This window comes from Triturus cristatus, chromosome 1_1 (genome assembly GCF_964204655.1).
Source record: "Triturus cristatus chromosome 1_1, aTriCri1.1, whole genome shotgun sequence".
NCBI classification, from domain to species: domain Eukaryota; kingdom Metazoa; phylum Chordata; class Amphibia; order Caudata; family Salamandridae; genus Triturus; species Triturus cristatus.
In genome coordinates, this window is record NC_140579.1 from 239,316,440 (window position 1) to 239,335,205 (window position 18,766).

The 18,766-nt window shown below is 45.2% G+C and overlaps 1 protein-coding gene across 2 annotated transcripts in view; it reads right to left on the reverse strand.

The window, feature by feature from the left end:
* NFASC (neurofascin) overlaps positions 1–18,766 on the reverse strand; it is a 1,241,670-nt gene that overhangs the window by 333,590 nt on the left and 889,314 nt on the right. For both annotated transcript variants that reach the window (XM_085627649.1, XM_085627634.1), the window contains exons 18-19: positions 1,017–1,061; positions 357–458 (exon numbers count right to left, since the gene is read on the reverse strand). In XM_085627649.1, the coding sequence (XP_085483775.1) occupies positions 357–458; positions 1,017–1,061 (147 nt within the window). The remainder of the gene's footprint in view (positions 1–356; positions 459–1,016; positions 1,062–18,766) is intronic.

Below are 18,766 nucleotides of genomic sequence, written 5' to 3' on the forward strand. Positions count from 1 at the left end.
TCATTTGATGCTGTAGGAAATACTCTCATCAGTTATGCCAGTTTCACACTGTGAATGGGCTGTTTTGTCAGTCAAAGTTCTTAGTGACCTGGAATTGGCTACTATTCTCTTTAAGCATCAGATTGATGTACAATAAAGTTGTTGTCTCATGTATCAAGAGTTCTTGCTAACCAACGAGTGGTTATTATTGTCTACATGGTCCACAATGACTGGTGGTTGGTTATTATTTTCTCTAGAGTTCCTATTAGAATATAATTTGGATAGTCTCCTTGTTGGCCGCTCTGCACAGTGATCTGTCATCAGAAAGGGATTTTAAATAGAGATACAATGGATCTCAAGTCAGGGTTCACACTGACCTGTAATGGGGCTGTTATTGTCATCTCCAGGAATCCACGTAAGCCGCACACTCCTCTCCGCCAAGTCAGTCATCTCCAAGTCCCGTGGGCGATCAGGTCTATCTACAAACCGAAAGAAGGCATACAGAGACACACAAATATATATGATTGGTAATTATCACAAAACACTTTTTAAAATCTATAAGTGATGGCAATTATGCCATATGTATAAGCCATAATTCAGTAGATCTATATCATTCTGTGAATTTTTAATTTTAATCAACTGGAAGAGTAAAATAAATAAGTACACAACATGTCAAATGTGCATTAAGTCTCACAAATAAACACAGGTTAAAATTAATACAAAGGCCTGTTAAACCAACATTTGACAATCAAAAGAGACACCATACATTCCCATATATATTATCGTTCTACAGGTGACACTAGGATAGAGGTGTTCTCTATGTTGAGGATAAAGTCATGCTACGGTATATGCATGTTGTTCAACTGCATTTCACAGTCATCTCGCCTATAGACAGTCTCAGGCATATTACAATGTCTATAGGTGCCACTCACGAATTGCACGGCACATGGTTGTACAGTTTTACATATGGACATGCATGTCACAGTAAGGTTGTGCAGACACCAGTCAGGAGAATCAGTGTAGCCAGAAAGTATTACCTTTGGGTGGGGCAGTCATGCGACTAGTTGGAGAAGAAGGTACAGCTGAAAGGTAAGACGCAGGTTAAAGGTTACATATTAGTTCACTGTGTAAAAGGTTTGACACGATTAAAAGGAAATCAAAGCAAATTAGTTTCTGATACAACTTAAAAAGATCATTTATTTGAATTAATATATTTCAGTGCAAAATAGATGTTTGTTATTGGGATTAGGAGCAATCAAGGCACCGCTGTTGTGGTTTGAGTAGAATTACAAGTTAAAAAAAAGATAGGGGGGGGGGCGTGGCCAGGCAAGATGGCCGACCGGACGCAGCCCGTCTCAGCTCCCAGTCCGCGCGCTTTTCTGGAGCAGATAACTGCGGCTTTACGGAATCCTGAGTGCTGCAAACCGCTCCTGCACCGAGCGGAAGATGTAGCGCATAAGCAGAGGGACCTTACCTGCTTTTAACGCCACGGTAGCAGTCCCAGTGCGACCCTGCAGGAGACAGCCGGCGCCCGTCAAAATGGGGGCTATCGTGTGGGGTTAAGTGGAAGGCTCCACAGGAGGCTGCAGAGGCTGATGCATGGGAACCCTGACCTCAGGCCTGCTACTTGAGGTAAGGCGCAAGACCATCGTGAACGTTGAGACTCTCACGCTGACACCTCCCGGAGAGCGACCCATGCCGCGACACTCCGCAATCCGCCTGCCTGACTTTAAAATGGCGGCCGACATGTAAAATCAGCTCCGCCGTCTACACACATGGATTCGTGGCCCCATGTCTAACTTTTCCCAGGCACTCCTCTGGAGGATACAATAATCTGCTGCACACTCTTGGCCCTGGGGCGCGTTCGCCAGCCCTCCACGAGCGTCTTCACCTACATTTGTCCAACTCCTGTGTAAGCCCTGCACCCACAAAATGGTGCCCATTCTGCTTTAAGAAGGAAGACTAATGCACGGCGCTGACTGATCATAACGGGACCCGCAGATGCTGTGTGTGACATCGGCTTGCGGCTGGGTGGCTGACATTGATCCCTGAGCGAGGCCTCTGTTGTGCTCTAGTGCCTTGCCGTTCTTCGCCGCATGTAAAGCGAAGAACCACATCAGGCACAGGCCTTGCCTCTACTCCTGACGAGCTGATCGTACTTCTACCCACTGGCGCGAACCGTACAGCAGGCCAACCTGTACAGCATTCAGAGGTCCACGTGCTGACGGTGGTTATACCCGCTCCTCTGGGTTATCAGCAGTCTTGTCTCCGCTAATCCTCAGCATCGAAGGCCCCTCGCATTAGTGCTCGAGCCCTCTTGCCGCCTACATCACTGCAACTGGGGTCCTCCAGGGCCAGCCAGTATGCCGCCAAAGAAGGGGACGAACAGGACATCCAACAAGGTATCAGACTTCTTCGCACCATCAGATTAACGCCAGACGCTACGCGGCGACGTCGAAACCACCACCATGGCCCTCACAAAGGCGGACCTCCTGGCCATATTTAAAGACTTTAAAACAGAGCTGCGAAATGACCTCGGCCAGGACATCAAATCTTCCATGGAGCAACTGAGGACGGATTTTACGGAGAGACTGACCTCCCTCCAACAAGACGTGGACTCTTTGGGCGCTAGAGTATTGGATCTGGAGGCGCAACACCAAGAACAAGAGAAACTTTCCACTGAGCTACGTGAAGACGTCCGCACTCTCTGAGATCAACTACACCAGACGCAGCTCGAGGCGGAAGACCTCAAAAACAGGGCACGGAGGGAGAATATACACGTCAGGGACCTGGAAGAGGGCGCGGAGGGGCCGGACCCGAGGGTCTTCATGGAGGGGCCGGACCTGGGGGTCTTCATGGAGGGGCTCTTCGCAGAGGTCCTGGGTCCCCAACCCCTCAAAATAAAACTGGAAATGGTCCACCGTGTGGTTTGCAGACCGGCGAGAAGAAGAGACCCCACGATATACTGGCGAAAATCCACTCCTATAAAGTTAAAAAGAGGCAGTGCTCAAGGCGGCCAGGATGAAAGGGTCCACTTCCTTCCAAGACCACCCGTGTGCCATATACCAAGATTTGGCGCCGGCTACCCTGGCACGGAGACAGTTGTTCAAACCCATCGCCTCTAAATTGCGAGATGATAAAATCAGATACAGATGGACCTGTCCATTTGGACTCAGTTTCGAATTTAATAACAAACAGCGCCATATCACTGACCTAAAGGAAGGTTTGGACCTTCTGGGTCTCCCCTCAGAGGAAAATGGCTCCACACAGGATAAACAGAGTTTCTTAGAGGTCCATCATCGACGTCTGCATGGTCTGTGGGCTCGCGTAGGGGCCGCAGATGATATCCCAGCGATCGCATCATAGGAACTGTGCTGTCTATAAACTCTGCGACTGGCCTGGGACCCATAGTATCACGTACACTCATTGTTGATGCTGGCGACTTTGGGGGCAGTCCGGGGAAGTTGACAGTAACCTGCTTCTGTCCGCAATCCTACGCTCCGGTTCTCTCTGTGGCCCTGCTCCCCGGGCTCATGACACTCAATCGTGATATGGAAATGCTGTGACTTACTTCACCTCTATAATTAAGAACAGTGACTATCTCTTTTCTAAAGCTAGTTCCGTTTTGATACTTGCGTCATAACCGCATGTTGATATCTTCTTTGTTAACCGGGACAATGCACCATGTTTTACTTTCCAATGCAGGAGTACTGTCTTCTTATTGCTACCAGGTATGGAACTGTCCTACCGGCTATTCCTCAGCTGCACAAAGATGTTTTCCCCTGTTTTGAACTGCTCTGGGATGGGCACGGACGGGGTCCACGGACCTGTTGTCCCCCCTAGTCCCTGAGGGGCTTCCTACTCCCTAAACAGGGACCTGGCAGCGATTTTTCTATCGCATTTTTTGTTCATGTTCGTTTTCATTTTTTTCGGGGGTTGAGGGGAGGGAACGGGAGGGACATGGTGGCGGCTTTTTAACATTTTGTTCTGATAGGTTTTCTGACCTCAATGTATTTACAGATGGCGCTAGATGGTGGTATATTCATTTCTGGGGACACGATAGGGCAGGTGGGGTTTTCAATGAGATAAGGTTTTTCCCTCCAACACGATGACTATCACCATTGAAACCTGGAACGTTAAGGGCCTTAATTCCCCCTCAAAAAAGCCAAAAAATATGGAAGTATATTATTGATCACCATCTTGATGTAGTGGCCCTGCAAGAAACGCACTTAGCCAGAGCTGAGTACACACGCCTCCAACAAACATTACCCACTGATTTATAGATCCTCAGCACCTACGAAACAGAGGAGTAGCGCTTCTATTCCATTCCTCCATAAAATGTCAACCCCTAGACGTCCTAAACGATAAAGATGGCCGTTGGATTATGGTCAAGGGTCGTGTGATGGGGAAAATTTGCACCTTCATAGCGGTATATGCCCTCAACACTGGACAGACGATTTTCTTAAAAACACTAATGGGAAAGCTACTAGACTTTGTGGAGGGGCCGATGGTACTCATGGGCGACTTCAACCCGACCTGGCAGAAAGACCTAGATAGCACGCACCCACATCGCTCGGAAAAGGGCTCCTTTTCCACTGACACTCAACAACACTTCCACGACATGGGCCTCTTGGATGCTTGGCGTACTCTATCCCCACTCCCAAGACTACACCTTTTATTCTCATGTCCATCGTACATTTTCCCGACTCGATTATATTTTTATTAGCCAAACCTTGATGGGCACACTGCAAGAGGCTAAAATATTCCCTCTTTCTGTATCGGATAACAGCCGACTTTCAATATGTTTGTCCTGGAGTGGAAATGTTTCAGCTACTCCCAGGTGGTACTTCCCGACCTCGCTTACGCGGGACAAGGAATCCTGCACTAAGCTAAGAGAAACCATCACTGAATTTTTTGACATTAATAAACCGGAGGATACATCGGAGAATACCACTTGGGACACGTTTAAAGCAGTCTTCCGAGGAAAATGTATCGCCCTTAACTCTGCGCTAAATGCGCAATGCACCAGAGAGAGGGAAATGCTGGAGAAAGAAGTGGCTTCTATTGAACATGCCCACAAATTGAATACCACAAGGCAAACTCTTCGCACTCTGACTGCGCTCAGGGGTAAACTTCAAGCTATTTATAACAATAGGGCAGAATTCACACTTCTCAAACTGCAACGCTTTTCTTATTCCCAGGGCAACAAGATTGGCAAACACCTCGCTAGGCAAATAAAAGACAAACGAGAGAGTACATAGGTGGTATATAGGGACCCAATGGGGAGCTTACACATAGAGATGAGGAAAAAGCAGAGATGTTCGGCTCATTTTACAAAACCCTTTATTCTAGGGATCGATTTGATTCAGACACCCAGCGGGATGATCTTCGGACACTACACTTCCCTCAGGTCTCTCCTGAATGGAACGATTTACTCACCGCCCCCATCACCTCTGACGACGTCAACACTGCTATTAAAGCCCTTAAGCCCCACAAAGCCCCGGGACTGGACGGATATACCGCTCTGTTCTATAAAACTTTTCCTCCTGACATCACTCCACATCTCACGCGGCTCTTTAACAGGATGGCTGAAAAGGGTGAGACCACCGGCTCTATGTCTGAAGCCATGATCTCTGCTATACCCAAACCAGGGAAGGACCCCCATATATGTCCCTCATATCGGCCTATAGCTCTGCTAAATCTTGACGCAAAACTATACTTTTCCATTATAGCTAAACGAATGAATGATCTCATGCCTGATCTTATACACCCATACCAATCGGGATTTATTAAGGGTCAGCAAACGCACGATAACACCCGCCGAATTGTACATCTAATAAAGAAGGCCAACCGACGTCAAATCCCCACTGTATTGGTAGGGCTAGACGCTGAGAAAGCCTTCGACAGGGTAGATTGGACATTCTTATTTCAGACCCTCACGGCCTTCGGATTTGCGCCTATATTTCTTACTATGATCCGAGCTAATTACCTTCAACTCCGCTCTAAAGTTGCGGTCAATGGAGTAGACTCACCATCCTTCTTCCACTCTAGAGGCACCAGAGAGGGGTGTCCCCTCTCACCCCTACTCTTCGCCCTTAGCATTGAACCATTGGCGATTAGAGCTAATCCTGATATCCAGGGGATACCATTCAGTGGAGACTCACACAAAATTTCACTTTTTGCGGATGATGTCCTCTTGTCACTCTCCGACCCTGACACGTCTCTCCCACCTTTACAATCGGAACTTGAGCGATTTGAAGCGGTAGCAGGCTTCAAAATAAATCTAGGCAAATAGTACATCCTTAACCTCACACTCCCGCAAGCAGAACTTAGCAGGATCCAGTATCTTACTCCTCTCCAATAGACCACTTCCTCTGTACAGTACTTGGGAGTCTGCCTAACACCTAAGATAGAGGGGCTCTACACTGCTAACTTCCCTCCCATTCTTACTCGTATCCAAACAGAGCTCACGAAGTGGAAACCTCTTTTTTTGTCGTGGCTGGGCCGAATACACGCTGTGAAAATGACACTCCTTCCTAAACTCCTTTATTTATTTCAGGCCCTACCCATAGAATTGGAGAGAGACTTTTTTTCAGCGAGTTAAGACTATGATTCTGCACTTCATCTGGCAAGGGGGACGCGCCCGCTTCTCTTTCACCCTATTGCGTCGCTCTCGAACCGGGGTGGAGTCGGACTCCCAGATATAACACTATATTATAAAGCTGCGCAATTTAGAGTCATGACTGAGTGGTCAAAACAGGAGTCCGATAAACATTGGTTGTATATGGATCGCAGTGTGACGGGGAGGACTATATGGGATCTGGCGTGGCGCCCCAAAAAGGACAGACCCAAGAATGCTTACATTAGCACCCCCACGCGCACCACCCTGAAGGTGTGGGACTCGGTCGCTGGAGATGATAGGTGGACCTCTTTCCCCTCGCCTTTCACACCACTCCATTTTAACCCCGCATTCCCCCCAGGTTTACAAGAGGGGCCTTTTGACGCTTGGAGGGAGGGAGGATGCCTTGCTCTGACACACCTTTTTCATAACTTTGATCCCCTCACCTTCGACAACTGCAAGCGGGACTATGGCCCAGAGAATACAGAAAGATACCATTATAATCAGTTGATGCACTGGGCCCTTACACCTCAGGTAGGTGAGGCGGCCACCCGTCCTCTCACAAAATTTGAGTCCTTCCTCACCAAGACCACTTCTATGAAAGGGGTGATATCGTTTATATATAACTTCCTACTCACTACCACGCTCTCTTCATGACCACGATATATGTACATGTGGGAAGGAATACTACAGCGCGGTATTTTCGACGACGAATGGGCACATTTATGGACCAACATCACAAGATTCAATCATTCCATAGAACTCCGGGAAGTCCACCTTAAGACCATGATGGACTGGTATCTCCACCCGTCCAGGCTTAAGCAGATCTTTCCCAACACTTCCGATAGATGCTGGAGGGAATGCGGGCTCCTGGGGGACTTCCAACACATTAGGTGGGACTGCCCGACTATTCGCCCCTTTTGGGACGGAATACTCGCACACATAAAAGATATGCTAGGATACCCCATCCCAACGACCATGGCAGGTGTCCTTTTGGGACCACGCGACCCTTACCTTGAGCACCAGACCCGAGCAGATAAGAATCATGTGGCTCTGTATAGGAGCGGCGAAGGTCACCCTGGCAGCCGCCTGGAAGAGGAGGGAAGCTCCAGCAATTTCCCTTTGGCATTCTCGATTATGGAAACTGCTTAGCTTGGAACGAATGTCAGATATTTTTAGGGACAATTATAAGAATTTTGCATTTAAATGGGGCCCATTAGTCACCTTCCTCTCACGTGGACTACCATCGGCTGTCTGTCCTTCCTCCGTCAGAGCCCTTCATCTCTTTCAATATTGAGTTACCGCCGATTAACACAAGTTGAATAAACTGTATTGATGATGCCGCCACCATTGTAGGGGGGGGGAAGGGAGGTGGGGGGGGGTTCTTTTTCTCTTGTTTTCGTTAATCTCTGGTTGGGAGTTGTTTTTATATGACTTTAGTACGTTCTTTGTGGCACCTTCCGTGTGGAAAGATTTGGAAAATTTCCAACACAAAAGAAAGATGGGACACCTACTTAAATCATTTGATTTCACATACAGACTACAAGGAGTTGCCCTAAGCCCCGTTGTTGTCAGAAACTGTACCCTTTATTTCAGCAGTACAATGGGAACGGGATAGGGTCAATACTTAGCATTGTGTAATTATGTACAATTTTCGTCCTGTCGCAACCTGCAACACTCCCTGTGAGGTGTACAATGATGGTAATAACCTATGATGTACTTTGAAAAAATTTCAATAAAAATATGTTTGACAAAAAAAAAAAAAAAAAAAAGATATGCTCTCTACCGAAAACCCATTTCAACCTCCAATCAGGGAGTCGACTCCAGAGGGCAAAGAAGGGAGACCACGTTATTACGCGTTTGATGGTAGCGCAGGGATGTGTTCTTAAGCCAATGGAGCATACAAATGCTTCCAGGGCAAAGTAACGAAAAAAGAGGAAATAATCTGTTTTCTCCTAGACCCTTCCAAAGCATCAAGCAATTCATCTCCCTCCCACCCTCCAAGGTTAACTGATCAGAGTTGAAAAGCAAACACCTCTTTATTCTGGACACATTGAAACTTCATGTGCGATGTGTGATATCTAAAACCTGATAATGAAATACTGCAAACTCATCTTCTGCTTGTCAGAGAATAAGAATTAGGAATTTTACAAAAAGGTGATAATATGACCGTCATGGTGGTAAGCCCAATTAAACAGTGAAACTAAGTCAATGTAGGATAGGACAGGATACAGTGTCAATTGAGGACTCTTGGTTTGAATGCATCACACAATACAGATGAGAAAATTACTTACTTGTAATCCTAATTCTCCACTATAGAAATCTTCACTTAATGTATAAAACCTCAATAGGTGGGATATCGCAACACATTATAAGAGAATTTTATTTTAAGTTTGCCACATGCCTATTCAAAAGCATTTTTATTAAGGACAAAAAATAAACCTCTAAAACACAACTTCAGCAAGAAGAGGTTGAAACTATTCAAATGTCTCTTGTTAACTGGAAAACAGGATAGAATGAACAGGCAGACAGCACAGCTTTATAGACAGAAAAACTGCCCCCTCTGCCAGCCAAACTGACTCTGACTGGCATTGCATTCTAAAGCCTGAATGAGACATTAGGATCATAATAGTTACTATTCAATTCTATTCCCATCATTTCCCTAAGAAGTAGGTGGATTGTACATGATTTCTGAGAACATTTCCATGGTAGAGAACCCAGATCACAATTACCCTTCCCTTCTCTGCCACAGTATATTCACTGATATTTATGAACACTGAACTGAATAATGAGCTCATTCCCCATTAAATTAAGTTAGGAAATGAGGCAAGAGAATGAGAAAAGGCTCATGAAAAGATAATTATGAGCTAACCATAAAGGTCTTAAAGAGAATCTTCACACACTTGAGCGCTTGAGTGTTTACTGTGGAATATAGCCTACGCAGTTGAGTCTTGCAGAGGTATGCACAGAATGCTGGGTATTTCCTTTGCAAATGGCAGCAACAGGTATGTATTAAATCAAAAAGAGGAGCTACAGAGGGAAGACGTGCCAAAACACCCTCCATTCAAATACAATTTCAACAAACAAGAACTGGCACCATGTAGCATAATTTTATGTAGTCTGGAATGAGTGGAGGAAAGAATAATTTATCAAAAACCTCCAGTACCCATTAAATCATATGGTATAACCCCATCCAGTGTGCTACCAATATTTAAAATTTCAAAGACAACAGAAAAGATGGAAACAAGAAAGTGTAAGGTCAGTCCACAGATTGATTAAACAACTTTACTCACTCTACACACACCCTCATTATCAGAAAAGGTAGGTGAAAAAATGTGTAAAGGAAGAGAAAGTATCTCACATGCGCACCACCAGAGGAGCTACTGGTTGGTTCTCACCAGCTTGCCCACGTTTATTTCATCATTGAAAGCTTTCTCATAAGAAAAAAGTGAGGTGTCCAGTGCAAAGAAAGACAAACACAACAAAAGGAATGTGTATTGTGAAAACAGGAACAAAAGATGTACCAACAAAGACAAAGAAGGGGTTAGACTCACAAATCTACTTTTTTTTTTGTTAGGAGTCTATCCCACTGTTTAAAAACACAGCATGTTGAATACCTTGTTAATGACGGCCAACATGTTTCATTGCCAATTAATTTGTGGCAAATTCATCAGGGCAATAGAGGTCAAAGATCACCTCCCTGGACACACAACAATAAAAAGGACTAGTTGGAGCCTTGGGCCCACATACCAGCTTGCAACCAGTCACAGGGGCGTATAACCTGTTTGCTTTTTCCTCCCTGTTCAAAAAAGCACAACCGTTGCTAGTGCCTGCATCGTATACCTTAACACACGGGCGGTAACTCAACAGTTACCGCCCGTGTGTTAAGGTATACGATGCAGGCACTAGCAACGGTTTGCTTTTGCCTCCCTGTTCAAAAAAGCACAACAGGTTATACACCCCTGTGACTGGTTGCGAGCTGGTATGTGGGCCCAAGGCTCCAACTAGTCCTTTTTATTGTTGTGTGTCCAGGGAGGTGATCTTTGACCTCTATTGCCCTGATGAATTTGCCACAAATTAATTGGCAATGAAACATGTTGGCCGTCATTAACAAGGTATTCAACATGCTGTGTTTTTAAACAGTGGGATAGACTCGTAACAAAAATAAAAAGTATGTGCCAAAGGTATGTGCCAAAGGAGAGCGCAGTTGCTTTTGTGCCTTGTAGAATGGTCCTTGTTCAAAATATTTTGTTGATTGTTCTGTCAGATATTATTATATTTGAGGCAATCCTGCAGGTTATGCTAGAAAGCAAAGGATTTCTAAAAAAAAAGATGGTGTTTCGCTCCCAATTAGTGTGGTTTGTTGAAGAGCTATCTAAAATGAAACTATTTGCTGCAGTAGATTCCCTTTAATCATGTTCATGCCCTTTGTCAATCACTGAAACAACTGTAAAGATTCCAGTGATAGTGTCAATTTGCCACACCTGTACCACAAGCACTAACTCTATAGGTCCTGCCGAGATATCACATGAAGTCTTGCTTTCAGGATTATGACGTTGGAAAAGGCCAGTAGGCTGAGTATAGAGGTGATGTGCCAAGAGTTTGAAGGAGGATTAAGACAAACAATATATTTTTCTCGAATAGAAAGTCACCACTCCTTTAAAGGATACACCATTGTTTAATCAGGAAAAAAACTACTTTGAGTTGGAAAAGGTGCTGATTTCTTGAGGTTGATGTGCACACTCAACTTTGTAGGACAGTAGGAATATTTTGTGAAATGTCTGTTGATCAGCATCAACCTCTGAAAAGTCTTGTGATTTGAGGCCATGGGATACCGAAATATATATATATATTTCAATGGTACACATCTAGCTTCAGCTAAGTTTTATGGCACTCTAGCTTCCTGAACTTTTATTTATTCACCGGTTAGTATGGTTTCACATCCAGAATGGTCTTATATAATTTTTAGGACTCTTCTTGTGTACTTACAACTCCCATACAAACCTGCTTTTTTGCTGTGGGACCTAAACAGTAGATGACCGGTTTCTGTTGCAATAGCAAACCTTGACCCAGAGCAGCCTATCCTTATCGAATTGCTTAGACCTCTGGGATGCTATGTTTGGAGGTGGACATTTGAAAATCATTTTAATTCATGAAGCATGACACTTTCACAATATTTATCTGTACCTCTTTAGTGGCGTGGCGTCCAACGAGAGCATAAACCATAAAGTTGATAGCCATGATTTGTAGCTCTGCATCAGTGTATGACTTGCCGACTGAGCCATGATGAATAGCACAAAGAATAACTTATGAAAATAGGTGAAGGCTGACAAACGTGATTGTAATCTCAGGGATGACCTTGCTGGATATCAGTAAGGCTCATTAACTACTTCCATAAAGTCCTGGCTCTAATGTCTTCTCAGAGAATTTCTGTATAATCCTGAGAAAGAGAGGATCTTGCTTCATTAGTCCGTTTTTATTCAATAGGAGAATGATCATCAACTTCATTGTGGCCAGTGGGAGAAAAAGTAACATTTTTGGCTGCATCAGGCCCAGAAGGAAAAAGTTACTTACCTATACTCCTATTTTGCTGTCATGCGTAGTCTATCTAAATCCATAAACAGCAGACTGTCTTCCTGTACATGCAGGATCCCTGGAACACTATTTTTTCAAATGATTTAAAAGCACAAAACATTTCTGTAAGAGACAACCCTTCCTACATATCGTTTTTTGAGATTAAAAACAATTTCAATTAAAAACACAGCGCGTTTGGCTGAAAACACCCCTGAAGGAAACCATTTTTAACAGACCTAAGTAAATGAAAAATGGTGCCTCTAACATGCTGAGCACACATAATACTAATTTGACACTGCACCTGTAAGGAAAGTTTAAGAAAGCCAGCCTTCCCATCATGAAGTCTTAGGTCTATGAGGCAGTGTGCTTTGAGGAGGGAAGGCTGTTTATGGATTCAGAGAGAATAAGACAGATAACTATTAATTTTGATAAGTAACTTTTATTTCCCTGTCAGGATTTTCTTTGATATTCATAGAAAGTAGAATAAATAGCAAGCTACTACAAGCACAGGCCTGGAGGAGGGTTCCAAATATGAACATAAAGAGACAGAAATAGATCTTCTAGACAAATACATTGCTCAAGGAAGACCCACCAGAGTAACAGTCCTGGAGTTAATGCTTGGAGGACGTGTTGCAGACCTCCAGTTTGAATTGGATTTTTTCTCATCGGGGTAGCAGTAGCTGCTTTCCCTCCAAGTACAATGTGCTCTAGGCTTACACGGAAGGTGTCTGTTAGCCTTTGATAATCTGTAACTATGCCAGATACCATCCATCTAGCTACAGATTGCTCAGAAGATGCCACCCCAGAACAGACCGCTCTTTCATTTACAAACAACTGTTTTTTCCCCAAATGTCTTTGGTTCTTTACCAGTAATATTTTAGAGTAATTTTTATGTCTTGGTTATGGGAACCTCATTCTGCTGGAAAGAAATTACCAAGAACGAAGGTTGGGAATGAAACTGTCTGGTTGACATGAATACCTGCTATTACTTTGAGCAACAAAAAAGAAAGAGTTCTACGATACCTTGTGGCAGTGTAAAACCAAATAAGGTTCCCCCGAGCACAGAACTTGAACTCACACACCATTCAGACATAGCTTACAGCCACGAGTAAAGCTACTTTACAGGAAACGTGCTGTCTACTTTGTGCACGGGCTCCAATAGAGGACCTATTAAATTTGAGAAAACAAAGTTAAGCTGCTATGAAGAGGAGGATTTGCTACCAGAAAGGATCACCTGCTTAACGAGTCAAGGAAATCCGTAATCATGGGATATTGGATAGGGAAGAACAAGTTACTTAACCTCAGTAACGCAGCCGCAGCTTCCTTACCCTTAGATTTATCACCAAGTGTCAGACTGGATCTGGACATTTTTCGTGGGCAGTACCCCTGAACACAGGTAGAAACGTTGTTCAGGTCCCCGTGTGTTCGGCAACACTGGAAGTGTTGTGCGCGGTGCCTTTAAAAGGAGCCACCAGAGCACGCTGACGTCCGTTTCTTTTTGTGACTTTCCATGCCAGGAGCGCGGAGCCAATTAGTACACTGACCACTGGTGTGGAAAACTATGGCCCTGAAAGGGGAAAAGACCTTTCCCTACAGATCCGTTCACAAAGCGGGGAGGATGGGTGGGTCGGTAAGGAATCTGCGGCTAGACAGTCTCTCTACTAGATAAGGAATCACCAAAGGTACAGACTTTTAGCCGCAGACTCCTTACCTTAGAATGGATACCCTAGCACCACCTCCCCAGGGGTGGGTCTGCGGAACGATTCACACTATAAAGTCCTGCTGGACCGAACGGGCAAAGTGCCCATGCCAAAGGACCCGACTGTCCAGGCAGTAGTGCTTGGTGACCATGTGCAGAAAAGCCAACATTGCTGCTTGGCAGATGCCCAGGACCAGAATTCCGAGTGGAACACAGTGGTTGTAGCCTTAGGTATGATGTAATGAACACACAAACCATCAGGAGGTTGCTTCTTGGCCAGTGCACAGCGGATTTTAATGCAGAGCAACATGCATTGGAAGCTAGCCTGCTTCAACACAGCCTTCCGCTTCTTGGCTCACACATACCCCACAAAACATTGGTTGTCCGACTGCAACTCTTTAGTGAGGCCAACATAGAAAAACATCTCTCTCTTTGGGTCCAGTTGATGGAGTCACACCTCTTCCTTAGAGGGATGCTGTGGAGCATAAAAGGTAGGCAGGGTAATGGATGAAAGGGAGTGGCAACTTTGGCAGAAAGGAAGCTTTAGTGAGACCAACCAGCTTGTCTGCAAAGATGGTTAGGTATGGAGGCTGAATGACAAGGCCTGGAGCTCACAGAACCTTCGGCACATGTTATCACCACTAGGAAGGTCTTGATAGCAAGAAGCCTGAGAGGACAATTATGTAGTGGCTCAAAGGAAGCTCACATCAGAAATGTGAGTACAAGATTGAGGTCTCACTGAAGCATGATAAAGGGTGAAGGCGGAAACATATGTTGGAGACCTTTCAACAACCCGTCCACAATAGGGGATTTGAACAGGGATGGCTGATCCGGCAACTGCAGAAAAGCTGAGATGGCAATAAGATAGCCCTTTAAGGTGCCCAAAGCAGAGACCTGCTGGGCAAGAGAAAAAATAAGCAGAAGGGCCTGAGGAAGGAGGGCAGAAAGAGGGTCAACTTGCTTTTCTGCCCACCATGCCATAAACTTGCCCTAGTGGCAGGTGTATACCGTCTTGGTGGAGAGCAACCTGGCTAACAAATTAACAATGCAGACTTCGGGCAGAAGGATGAAAGCAGTCAACTGTCACTGCTCAATCCCCACGCATGAAGGCGGAGTGTTGACAGGTTCGGGTGGAATCCCCTTCCATGCTGTTGCGAGAGAAGATCCTCCCAAAGACGCAGCCTGATCGGTGGACCGATGGCCATGCTCAACAGCTCGTGATAACAAACTCTCCAAACTCAGTCCGGAGCCACAAGGATGTCTTGGGCCCGGTTGCTCCCGTTTCTTCTTGAGAAATCTAGGTAAGGTAAGAGTGGGATTGGTGGAAAGGCATACAGGAGACATGAGCTCCACTTGAGATGAAAAGCGTCTCCGAGCAAGAGCCACCTTGGAAACTCCAGTGTGCAGAAGTGCTGACATTGTGTGTTCTCTGCAGTGGCAAATAGATCTAAACCAAGGTTCCCCCCCCCCCCTGCTGAAATAGACTTTGCACCACCATCGGGTGGAGATGCCATTCATGATCCGCTTCATCTGTCCTGGCGTTCACAGGGGAAACATCTATTACAATGCAGGCATTACAACATAGTACCTTTACTATGCAGTCAGTACCATGACTGCGACGTTACCACGAGTTCCATTACAGCGCAAGTCATTACTTGCTCTAGGGAATGCGGTGTTGGACTGTTGCTGGATTTTAAGTCCAACACCTTCCCTACTGATACACAGACTGGAGTTAGAATAGTAATTTAAACTATTTTACAAAGGCCAGTGCTTCCCTAAAGCAAGTGGTTGTAATGACTTGTGATGTAATGGAACTGGTGGTAATGACACAGTCGTGGTATTGACTGTGTTGTTAAGCCACGTGTGGTTTTGGCATGCGTGGTAACAGAAGCTATTCGTTCAGAGAGTCCGTCAGGTGTTGAACCATCAGGGATATGCCATGACATTCCAACCATGTCCAGAGATACAGGGCCTTTTCACAAAGTGCCATGAACCCATCCCACTCTGTTTGTTGCAGTACCACAAGGCGATGGCGTTGTCCGTAAACGTTTGCACTAACCTTCCCTTGATGAAGGGTAGAAAGGCTTTCAATGCCAGCCGGATCATGCTGAGCTTCCATTAGATTGATGTGGAGTCCGGATTCCGCGGGAGACCAGAGGCCACTGATCTCCACCTCTCCCAGATGGTCACCTTATCTCAGGAGTGACGCATCTGTCACCATTGTCAGATCTAGATGGGTAAGCAGTTTGCGGCCAACCCAATCATGGTTCGTTAACCACCACTGCAAATCTTTTGCAGTACCCTCCAAGATCTGGACCATGGCAGAAAGATTCCGCTGATGCTGCGCCCACTGGAACTTCAGGTCCCACTGGGGAGCCCGCATATGCCAGCGGGCATATGTCACAAGCAGAATGCAGGAGGCCATGAGGGCCAGCAGCCTCAGAGTCAGTCTCACCGAAACCCAGGATAGAGGCAGAAACATTGGTATCATTGCCTAATGTCCTGGTCTCGCAGTTCAGGAGGATAAGCCCAAAAGCACCGTGGGCAGACCAGCCCTGATGAAAGGAAGCATCTGAGAGGGAGTCAGGTGTGACTTCGGCACATTTATATTGAACCCCAGCGAGTGCAGGAGGTTCGCTGTAGTCTGGACGTGGGTGTACGACTGCCTGGGGCGAGCCTGCCTTCAACAACCAGTCATTGAGAAAGAGAAAGACTGGTACCCCTTATCTCCGCAGATGAGCGGCAACCACTGCCATCACCTTGGTGAACACCCGAGGGGTGCTGGTAACGCAAAAAGGGAATACCACGAACTGAAAGTGCTTGTGGCCCACTGAGAACCGCAGGTAACGTCTGTGAGATGGCAGGACGGAATGTGGAACTATGCGTCCTGCAAGTCCAACACTACCATCAAATCTCCCGGGACCAGAGCAGACAAGACTGGATGTCCCTGATATCCACGATGATGAATGCCTCAATTTTGCCTGTTGGATTGTCTTTTAATATAGTGTTTCAATGACAAGGGAGATTGCCTCGATGTTGACCGGGAGCGTGAACACCAGCAACTCGAGTAGGGATAAGACCAGGTCACACAGGGGCAGAAGACGACGATAACAGCTTCTCTGGAGCTGATGGACAGTGAAGCTCAATGACGGTTTCATCCTAAAGCAATCTCACTTACTGTCCCTGAGGCACCTGAATGGTGTTTCTAAACATATTTTGCACTACGTATCGGATTGGGACTCCGGAAGCAAACAACACACCCATCGTGTTCATGTTTCCAATACTTCTTCCTCCAATCAATAGTCATTTCTCAAAGAATTGGTGGCCTCGGAAGACATAAGTGAGGAGAAACTCATCAGGAAAAATAGTAAACAAGTAAGACTTTTCAGTGAAGCCAAAAACAAAAAACGTAATAATTAGAAGCCTTAAAAGGCAGCAGTGTTTGGAGAACCTTCTCAGATGAGCCAAAAATTAAATGTCTCACCCACACTGCAGTGCAGAATGGGAAGGCTCGCTGTTTTAGAATTTCTTAAAGGTGCAATGTCAATGTAGTACTATGTCTGCTTAGCTTATTAGAGGCTCCATTTTCCCTTTACTTGTTTTTGACTGTAATTGCCTTTTTTTGGGGGGGGGATATTCTATGTTAATTGATTCAGAAACAATCCCATGACAAAGAATTAAAGGTACAAGAGGCCTCCAGGGGTATCAGTTTTATAAAGTCTCAAATATTAAAGAGAAATCCTCTGTCATTAGGCATCCATCAGTATATTAATGTTTTCAAACACCCACAGACAAACCTTCTATTGTTAAGTTATATAACAGCTACTTTAGTTAGAGAAGTCAAAGCATATCCCATCAAAGACGACTCTTGAGGTTGTGTTCCATTGAAGAATGCTATTTGTTCTCACGGCAGTTACAGGTGCTTGATCACTTGCAATATGTTTTTCTGGCACTCAATGTCTGTCAGGAATTTCTGAAGATTTATTTGATGAGATTTAGGCAAAGGAGAGGTCATATACTTTCTTGGGAGATGTAGACTTGAAGTGCAATCCATGTGAAAACCTCTACAACTTACCCTGTGACTGGAATTAAGCAGTGATGGTCTTTCTCACTTAGCCTCTCAGGGATAGGTGAAAAATAACTTGCAATCAGAATACTCAATGATATATCTCTCAACGTTGGGGTTTCTCAATTAAGGTGTCCATCAATTCCTGTAGATGTAAAATGCACCGCTGTGGTGTGCATGAACACGGAATGCCTTGATGTTGGCTGTATAAGCAATGAATGCCTTGATGATCATCTTGATGGGGAAATCAGAGGGACGTGTACTTTTAGACATTGAGGCCCTTTATATTACACTCCTCGATGGTGGCATGATTTGTGGGAAATCGGTGCTCTAAGTTGGAATTACTTTCTGGTAGGCACAGCATATAATCACAAACAAGGCTATCACAGTGTTTCTAAGAGGTGAGCTATAGGAAAAACAAAATACTTTCAGGGGGGAAAAAAATTAGAGCAGATGGTATATGGTGTGGTCAGAATATCAGCCATAAAAGAGAGAGAATTGTCAAAGGCCAGTGCTCAAAGACACGGATTGAGGACTCTGTGTCTTCTAGTCTTCTTGTAGACCCGACAGACCACAAGTCAACTTCAAGTGTTTTGTGCTTTTACTTGAAAATCATCAGTAGAGCCTAGGTTTACCTATTTTGGTGTACACCTGAAGGGCACCTCAGTAATTGTCGGGGGTGGCTAATGCCCACTTGCATCAACTATTGGGTGACTAGATATTGGCCACAGCTATGAACAGTTGCACATAACTGGAGTCTTCAGCTTTACAAGAGTATGGGTGCTGGTAGATTACACTTTGGGTGGATGGAGGCACAGAAGATTAAGTG